General features: G+C 42.3%; 1 protein-coding gene across 1 annotated transcript; it reads right to left on the bottom strand.

Annotated features, from left to right (window-relative positions):
* Positions 1-300: 300 nt before the first annotated feature.
* LOC137892699 (histamine N-methyltransferase A-like) lies at positions 301-5152 on the bottom strand. The gene is made up of 7 exons (XM_068738034.1): positions 5084-5152; positions 4798-4940; positions 4013-4065; positions 1921-2028; positions 1581-1711; positions 1197-1290; positions 301-862 (listed from the first exon to the last, which is right to left on the bottom strand). Exons 2-7 carry the CDS (start codon positions 4929-4931, stop codon positions 510-512), a joined length of 873 nt encoding a protein of 290 aa, XP_068594135.1. The 5' UTR covers positions 4932-4940; positions 5084-5152; the 3' UTR covers positions 301-509.
* Positions 5153-9867: the final 4715 nt, after the last annotated feature.

Genomic DNA, 9867 nt, shown 5'->3' with positions numbered 1-9867 from the left:
AATGTATAAAAGCAAGAAAAAACAGCATATTTCCTTTTTCAATTTGAATGGTTGATCTTTGAAATTACCGTGAATTTGCTTTTTTCATAGAAATATTCAATCCATCTGTACAAACAGAGGTATTCCATAATGTTTCATGCTTATACTTGACTTAAATGTCTTTATCAGAAGGTTATTGAAAGCTCCTCTTTATTGCAGAGAAACTATAATACAATATTTTTAACATAAATTAATTAGAAAAAAAAACTTTCAACTGTTGAATGTCTGTAATGAGAGTAGAGGATGAGATTTCGGACACAACCATTGTGTTTTACCACTTCCAAAGAAAAACATTTTATTTATTGATAATGTTGGTTTACATTCAGATAAAAATAGGCTAAAATGACTGAAAACTACTCCAAATGGTAAACTCAATCTTAGCAACAGACACATATGCTGCACTATTGATAGGGGTGAAGTGAATGCAAGAACAGAAGACAGAATGTATGAACCAATTTCCATAGGACACCTCAAGCATAAACAAGGATGCAGCTCGAATTACTGTTGAAGATTACCCTGCCATCTTTTTCAGTGCTGCACTTGTTTCTGAGAAGGTCTAGAATCCCTGCTCTGATCTCTGGGGTGAAGGACTCGTAGAAATTGTTTTTTGCTGTCATGAAATTCAGGAGACTCTTTCCAGTCTGGCTGCTTGGATTGAAGCACTCGGTGATGTCGAAGGTGTTGGGAGTGGCATGCTCCTCATATTTCAGACCCAGGCTCTTCAGGCAGGCAATAATCTCTGCTGATGAGCGGTAATCTGTGACGGCATCGACGGTGAGCTCCTTCTTGTAAGTCTTCCACAGGATGTCCCCGCCAGAGTTAGCTGGATATTATGAGATGAAATAATGAATTAAATCCAGAAGAAATATATTGACAAACAACAACAAAACCCTGATGTTATTTTGTTACAGTCATGAGAGACTATTGGTCATCTGAGGATGGTATATCAGTTAAGAGGGCTGGTAACCTCAACAGTCCTCAACGCAAAAATCCAAGAGGGCTCCGTTCTTCCAGCACAGAATGAAATGAGTAAGTATTGGGCTGGGTAAATGAAATGAGATGCAAGTTGATACTTGTTTTGCTTTTCAGTAAAGATTAAGAAACAGGTTATGATGAAGAAGGGCAGGATGCAGTATGGAAAACGTAGTTCTATTTACCTGCTTCAACGATGATCATAAGCCTGCCGTTGTTCTTCAGAAGGCTCTGGTAGAATGTGATGGTATCGGCGAGGTTATCCACATAGTAGATCATCTGTTAAGGAAAGAGTTGTTAATTAGATTTTTTGGATGATGCTTGCATCCATGTAAGCCCACAGTTTGAAGTGTTTTCAAACACTGTAGTGTGCATTATATGACTATAGCACTTATCGTTATGCACTTCTGTTTGGCAGAAACAGTTCTGCTGATTTGCTCCCCACTGACTTCTAGCATCAGCGGAGGATTTAGGGGAAGCTAAATACATCTCATTGCATACACAAAGTGAGACCCATTCGTCATTACATCATTTTTAAACTGAAGGTCAAAAAATAGAAGTCATAATACCTGAACCATGTGTATGAAGTCAAATTTCTTCATATCTCCGTTAGCTTTGACTTGTTTCTCATAGTTCTCACAGCTCATGAAATGCCAAGCAAATGGGATCTTCTGAAGGTTGGGGGTCTTCGCTACCAAAGCTATAAGTTGTACATGAAGTAGTGCAGATAATAACATTAAGAAACACAGTATATACAGTGTATGACAACATGCGATATAACAGATGACAATAGCTACAACCTAAACACAGATTATGATCAGATGAAGACAACAAAGACACATGAGGAACAAATACATATTTGGATATTATGAAACAAAATCTCTCTGCGACATCCTGAATTTTCAATACTTTTGAAGTTGTCTCTGAGTTGAGAGCTTCCCTCCACAATGTCAGTAGTGATCGGGACAGTAGGGAATGTAGACTGCAGCAGAGTAAGTATCTGGACATCCACCTCCCCTGAAAGAAACCATGAAATACTTAGACTTTGAAAACCCATTGCCTCAGTGTAATGCTGCTTTAATGTGAAAACCTCACGCATCAGAATACATTAGTATAGAATATTGCAAACATTCCTGAAACTTTCAAAACTAATTTTCGGAACTAATTAATTTTATGTTTTAAATTTAGATGATGCTTGCTTCCATGCAAGCTCACAGTTTTTAAGTGTTTTTAAAACACCGTAGTTCTGTCAGGGACACGTCAGTGGAAACAGCATTATTATTCCTACAACTTTCTAAACTAATTTCAGGTGGACCTGTCATCTATATGAGGTCAAATGTGTGTGTGTGCATGTGTGTGTGTGTGTGTGTGTGTGTGTGTGTGTGTGTGTGTGTGTGTGTGTGTGTGCGCGCATGCGTGCATGCGTGTGTGAGAAAGAGAGAGGCGGTGTTTGCTCCATAGTCTTATCATTCTGGATAAAAACAATGACTTTGATGTTGCCACAGTGCAAACATCCATGTAAACTATGATCTTGATTAACCAACGTGTCCTCCTATAACCCACCAATGCCTTGCTCTATGTATGTCGCTAACATATATTTAAAGGGCAAGTTACAATTTGTGAAAGTTTCTCAAATCTGTCATCTTAAAACAAATACCAGTCCTGGTATTTGTTTAAAATATTGTATCATATTGTAAATAAATATGAGGCTTTAGACTGATATTTAATCTGGGTTTACTTCCTGCCTTTGTGTTTTCCAATGTCCCCCTGTAATGGGAAAAATGTCTTTTATACTTGTTAGGGGTTTGTACTTGTTAAATGTTCATAATCAGATGTTATAGTTTTTGTGATACTACTTGACAGTTTTGGTGTTAGGACCCTTTTGTCACCTACGCTAAGTTTCCAAGAAGTGGAATGTGTGGTGACCTTTGTCCACGCCATGGCCACTTCTCTATTTGAAGCACCTTCCAGGTTTTGCAAAGGAAGTGTATCAGACACTTCTGCAGGTGTAAGATTATGTCAGATTAGTTTGATGATAAATCTGGGACATATAGTCTCTGCTTGCATTCTTCTACTTGCATGCGTTTTTATGAACCATCTTTTAGTCCTCAAAGTTTCTGAGTAAATTTAATATACCAGGCTGAACACCAATGTGTCGTCCTCTTTGTTTACCTTTTTCTACGATTCCTGCTTCCACACTTCTCCTGGTAAACCCATGTTTAATGTCACATTGCTATGAATTATAGGTAATTCCTTGAGGCAAAGTCTGCAGAAATACAGACGCATGGAAAGTGTTCATAAAGGGCTCAAAATGTCTGCAAGAGAGCCTCAAAAACACTCAACGATTTGACAGTAGGACAGCCCTAAACCCTCATGGACTTTGCGGGAACACGCCTCAAAGTCTGTGAGTCTGTGAGTGTGGAGATTGGGATTGGGCCTCTGTCTGTGTGTTTTCCCTCTGTTATTTTAAGGCTGTCTGTGTATCTCACAAAGGCTCTGCCCTCTACTGGACTCTATGGTAATAGCCTGCTCAGTTTGTTTCCTGCTTTATTTTTTTTGCTACCAGGCTTTTGTTTATTTTACCTGCCTGACTTCTTATATGGGTCTGAAACTATATCACAATGTTTATGTGGGAAAATTTGAATTGATAAACTCTGGGAACGTCCTGTATATAGATACGGTATTCACAATATGTAGCTTTGTATAGTTCATTTTTTTACATTAAATCCATCTCTGGAGGAAAATTAAATATCATTTAATTTCAAGGCTTTCAATTTCAATAAATAAAGGCATCATTATTATCAAAATTATGCTAAAGTGTATTTTCCTCTGGTCTTTAACCGAGCTGTTTCTTTAAGAACATGAATCACACAGTAACACAATCTCTTCCGCTGGATCTTTGCCAGTGCACACAACAGTTTGTAACTGAGCCAAAATGACTTCAACAAACCACAACATGTGTTCATGCAACAGTTACCAGTTGCTGTTTCTCATCACAAACCTCCACCACTTCCAACACCAAGAACATCCAGGCTGCTTTTGTCTACTCCGATTCTGCAACATATGATAGAAGGAAAAGGAAAACTTGGCTCAAGGATGTAATTGTTACTTACAATTAAAACCCTAAAAGAAAAAGTTTCAATGGCAAAAGTGAATTAATAAACAGCTCATAATAACTATATATATATATATATATATATATATATATATATATATATATATATATATATATATATATATATATATATATATATATAAATATATATATATATATATATATATATAAATATATATATATATATATATATGTGTGTGTGTGTGTGTGTGTGTGTGTGTCAGTTTTATTATGATGTTGACTTCGCTTTCCATTCTCTTACACAGAAAATACAAATGTATATCGTTGAATATAAGAAAGTAGAGATCATGCTGCCATGTGTAAAGCAGAAAAATACATGCACGTTCTAATTTCTTTTCTGAAATGTTACTAACGCTTTACTGCCAGTTTCCCACCTACATAAATACAGTTGAATAGTGTATTCCGGTTGCAGATTGGTAATGGCCAGGGGGAGAGTGTCCTGACAAACATGCAGTGGGAGCTGGCTCAAATCGTGGCAGCGGCAGCTAGTAGAGGCACTTCCTGTGGCGAGCTCAGCTGCCGCAACTTGCTGCAGCAGCTGAGCTCGAAACAGGAAGTGCCTCTACTAGCTGCCGCTGCCACGATTTGAGCTTGCCCTTTCTCCAAACATGTGCAGTTCAGCAATCATAGCCTTTCTTCTTGTTACTTACCTTTTAAATTCTCCTGGCAGGATGTTGTGAAGACATTGGATGATGGCCTTGTGCTCTCCGGAGTGTTGTAAGTATAACTGAAAGCTTTGGGCAGAAGCGCTATCATAACAAGTCGTCTTTGGATCCACAGCCATGACTGATTCCTGCAACGTGTTACACATGGCGGTTTAAATTCATACATATAGCAATGATTCATGCATGCAAAAAAAACAACTATTTAAAAAAAACTATCTTCCAAATCACTAAGGTAAGAATCAGTCGAACATTGTAAGTATTCACCAATTACCTTCAACACGCAGAGAGTAAGGACAGAGCGTTGACTGTTTCCTCACTCTGGTGCAGAGTTGCAGAGTAGCTCTTCCCTCACACAGGCTGGCTTATATACATTCATTGGGACTGTGTTCCAGTGTAGCAAGTTTTTAAACAAACACAATACAGGAGCCAACCACTGTTTGCCGTATTCCAATTTAGTGTGCCTTTTAACTAGCCTTAAACAAGGTGGTAACACAGGTAATAGACAGTCACAATAGACAGACACATAAGAGAGCAGATGAGGTCAAACTTTGTTTGGTGGCTGAATTGATTCTTCATGACCGTAGCTAAGTGGAGAGCAGGGCCTCCTTTCAATGAGAGGGTTGGCGGTTCGATTCCCAGCTCCTGCTCCACTAGTTTCATGTCAATGTGTATTGAGCAAGACACTTACCCCCAAAAATTGCTCCCGTAGCTGCGTCTACGGTATATAGACAGATACTGAATTGTAAGTCACTTTGGATAAAAGCGTCTGCTAAAATGACTGTAATGTAATGTTTGGTGAGGGACTAAAACTTGGAGCCAGGTGGTAACACAGGTAATAGACATTCTAGTATTAGGACTCAAGCAAAGGGCCAGAGTCTATAAAGTGGGGTGGGAAGCTCAACTGGGAACTTTTTTCCTGAACTCAGACACATGAGAGAGCAGCTGAGGTCAGCCTTTGTTTGGTGGCTGAATTGATTCTTCATGTTTGGTGAGGGACTAAAACTTGGAGTGATTGCTTCGGCACATCAGCCAAGAAACAATATTCCAGTCAAATGCATGCCTTCAGCTGGGGGAGAGGACTGTGTTCCAGTGTAGCAAGTTTTTCAACAAACACACTACAGGAGCCAACCACTGTTTGCCGTATTCCAATTTAGTGTGCCTTTTAACTAGCCTTGAGCCAGGTGGTAACACAGGTAATAGACATTCTAGCATTAGGACCCAAGCAAAGGGCCAGAGTCTATAAAGTGGGGTGGGAAGCTCAACTGGGAACTTTTTTCCTGAACTCAGACACATGAGAGAGCAGCTGAGGTCAGCCTTTGTTTGGTGGCTGAATTGATTCTTCATGTTTGGTGAGGGACTAAAACTTGGAGTGATTGCTTCGGCACATCAGCCAAGAAACAATATTCCAGTCAGCTGCATGTCTTCAGCTGGGGGAGAGGACTGTGTTCCAGTATCGCAAGTTTTTAAACAAACACACTACAGGAGCCAACCACTGTTTGCCGTATTCCATCTTAGTGTGCATTTTTACTAGCCTTGTCAACATAGAGTGACAGACCAGCTTTGTTCCTTGTTTCCATGGGATTGCAGTCCATTCTCACCAGATTGCCAAAGACTAAAAGTCTACAGCCATGCTAGCTTTGCTGCTCCATGAGCCTGTACTTTGAGGTAAATACTGACGTCAGCATGATATGTGTAAGGGGCTGAGGGGTAGGGTTGTTGCCAGAATCTATATTCCAGCCAGAAGGCTCCACCCACTCCTTCAGGGGAGCATTGAGGTCAAGTTTCGGATGACCCCAGTCACTTCTACCACACCTGCTTTGTAAGTTCTCATAGTTGCATCTTATCCTAGACAATTGTGTGAAATTGTCCTAATTAGCATATGAATTGAGTTATTGCCAGAAACGTGTCTTGTGAGGTCACGTTGACCAGTGATCTTTGACCACCAAATTTCAACCTTGAGTCCAAGTGGACCGTAGTTCCAAATTTGAAGAAATTCCCTCGATGTGATCCTGAGATAATGACGGACAACCCAAGAACATAATGTGTCAAGCCAAGACTGATGCCAGCCTGGAGGCATAAAGGCATACAAACATACATACATTCAAATGTAGAGGCGTATCATAGCAAGGCTGAGTCCCAACCACAGTGGCCAAAGGTTGATTTGGACGGAGCCCTTTGCTGCATGTCATCACCACTCTCATCCCTCCCTTTTCTGTCTCTCTACTGTTACTATCAAATAATGCAGAAATGCAATTTTTATAATTTTTTAGATGCATATGGATAAAAAGTGTATTTTCCTGGCTTCACATGAGCTAGGCTTGTAGCGTCACCCATAAGGTGAAGCAGCCATATATTGAACTAACTTCGTTCGCAGTCCATGTCACCGGGTTGCACTGCTGACCTCAGCTCAACGGTGCTAAGCCTGCTTGCCATCTCCGGTTGTGTATACTGCACACTGAGATAGATCATAACTCTGCCTCGAATACACGAGCTAGTACAATCTAACAAGGATTGAGTGTGAGGAAGACTTCAATACTTAATTTCTTCTTTTCTGGACATCTGTAAACTGGTCAAAACTGTTTTAGGCCCACTAATGTGGATACAACGTGTGCAAAACTTTATGGGTAAGGCTGGAAGGTAGGACATGACAGTGAGCATTTATATTTCCTTGCTGTAATGTTTCTGTTTGGTCTTACACAGGATTCTGACAGTGATGCCTGGGCACAAGTAGATGGGGACACCAAAGAATATCCCACAGGCGTCATCAAATTCACTACAGTTAAAAGCAGCTGTCAGCTGAAAGTAGGGGTGGTTCAGGATTGCCCACTATATTACCGGCTGCGCCAGGAAAAACGGGAGAGTCCACCAAGAACCAAGTTTGGGTCTAAATTGAAGAGCCATAGAAAAAACATACAACCAGTACATCTCGTCAGGATGCTCCTAAAGTGGTGTGTGCGCTGAACATCAAGAAAGGAGGTGTAACAAGAGTTCCAATGCAGAGGAGACACTGGACAACATTTTTTTTTACTTCCCATTAGGACCAGGCACAGATGGCAGGGAGGGTGAAGCCTCCTTGCTGACAAGTTTGAAGGGCCAGTTTGGAACAGCCCAGATGGAGGACCCTAATCTGCTGCCCGCACGCAGCAATGTCATGGAAATAGAGGGGAAACTGGCTCTAGGTGTGGGTAAGATAACCTATCCTTGTTTTACAATCAAAAATAGACTGTTGTACTATACTAAAGAGACAGAAGGCCAGAGGAGGAACTTGTTGGTTGTCCCAAAACAGTATATTTCCACAGTGTTGCACCTAGCCCACAGCCATGTTCTGGGGGCCCACCTCGGCTTTGAAGACAAGGCAGCGGATTGCAAGCTGATTCCACTGGCCAGGTGTGGTAAGAGCAGTAGAAGACTATTGTCGTACCTGCATTGAATGCCAAAGGATGAGCCCTAAACCCCATTTTAAAAGTCCCCTCATACCTCTCCCTATAATTGATGTGCCGTTTCCCCGCATTGCTATGCATTGCATAGCATTGCTATGGGCCCTTGGGGAAGTCCGCTAGGGGACATCAGTACATTCTGGTTATCCTCGATTATGCCACAAGGTACCCTGAGGCCATTCCCCTGAGGAACATGACCACCAAAACGATTGCTCGGGAGCTACTCCACTTGTTCAGCAGAGTTGGTATCCCCAAGGAGATGCTGACAGACCAGGGCACCCCCTTCATGTCCAAGGTAATGAAAGACCTCTGCTGGCTCTTCAAGGTAAAATTGTGCCCCTACAGGATACCCGACGGAAGAAGGTTAACTATTGAGCGAGAGGTCTGGAAAATGTTGGCTCTAGGGGTGATAGAAAGAATCCTACAGTGAGTGGACCAGCCCAGTTGTCCTGGTCCCTAAACCAGACAACACCAACAGGTTCTGTAATGACTTTAGACAATTAAACGAAATTTCAAAGTTTGATGCTTATCCTATTTCTATAGTAGATGAGCTGATTGATCGGCTCGGGGAAGCCCGTTTTTATCAGCACCCTGGACCTGACAAAGGGATATTGGCAGGTACCCCTGGCGGAAACCTCAAAGGAAAAGACAGCCTTCACTATATTAGCTGTATGACTACACTGTGCTGCCCTTCGGTCTGCATGGAGCTCCAGCCACGTTTCAGAGACTGATGGACAGGGTCCTGAAGCCACATCGTGAGTATGGAGCTGCGATGTGGTAATTCAGTGTCTCCTGGGACAGCCATCTGGTAAGGCTGGCAGCAGTCCTGGAAGCTCTCCGCAAGGCCGGCTAGACAGCAATGTGCTGGGCGTGACAATGTGAAGCCACAAGACCGCAAGGTGCAGGCGATCCAGGGCTGGCTATGCCCATCCACAAAGGCCCAGTAGCTCTGACCTCATACTACGGTCTGTTCATCCCAAACTTCTCTGCTGTAGCATCTCCCCACACAGACTTGACCAGAGCCTCAAAGCCACTCAGCGTAAAGTGGACAGAAGAAGCTGAACAGGCCTTTCAGGGCCTAAAGGGGGCCCTCAGTTCACAGCCGGTATTGTTGACCCCAGACTTCAGCCGGGAGATGATTGGGAACAAGGATATGCCACGGTGGAAAAGGAAGCTCTCGCCATAAAATGGGCACTAGAGTGCCTTCGGTATTACCTCTGGGGACGTCACTTCACTCTGGTCACCGACCATGCTCCCCTGGTCTGGATGGCCAATAAAAAAAAGACACGCAAGAGTTTAACTTCTCTATCATTCACAGAGCGGGAGCCAAGCATGGGAATGCAGATGCCCTGTCCCGAAGAGGCGCTCTATGGCCAATGGTCGACCCTTCAACGCCAGAACTGAAGGGGTGGGGTGTGTAAGGGGATGAGGAGTAGAGTAGTTGCCGGAATTTACATTCCAGCCAGAAGGCTCCACCCACTCCTTCAGTGGTGCATTGAGATCAGGTGTGGGATGAGACACACCTGATGTCAGGGAGATGAACAAAGGGCAAGTAGGGAAACTGAGTAGAGAAAACATGCGGCAAAAGGAGAAGGGTGGCTTCTCCCTACGATCGAGA

The sequence above is a fragment of the Cebidichthys violaceus genome, unplaced genomic scaffold (assembly GCF_023349555.1).
Source record: "Cebidichthys violaceus isolate CVI_PGR_0920_01 unplaced genomic scaffold, fCebVio1.0.p SCAF_11, whole genome shotgun sequence".
Lineage (NCBI taxonomy): Eukaryota > Metazoa > Chordata > Actinopteri > Perciformes > Stichaeidae > Cebidichthys > Cebidichthys violaceus.
The sequence above is the reverse complement of the archived record's forward strand: the minus strand, read 5'-3'. Positions and strand labels throughout refer to the sequence as shown.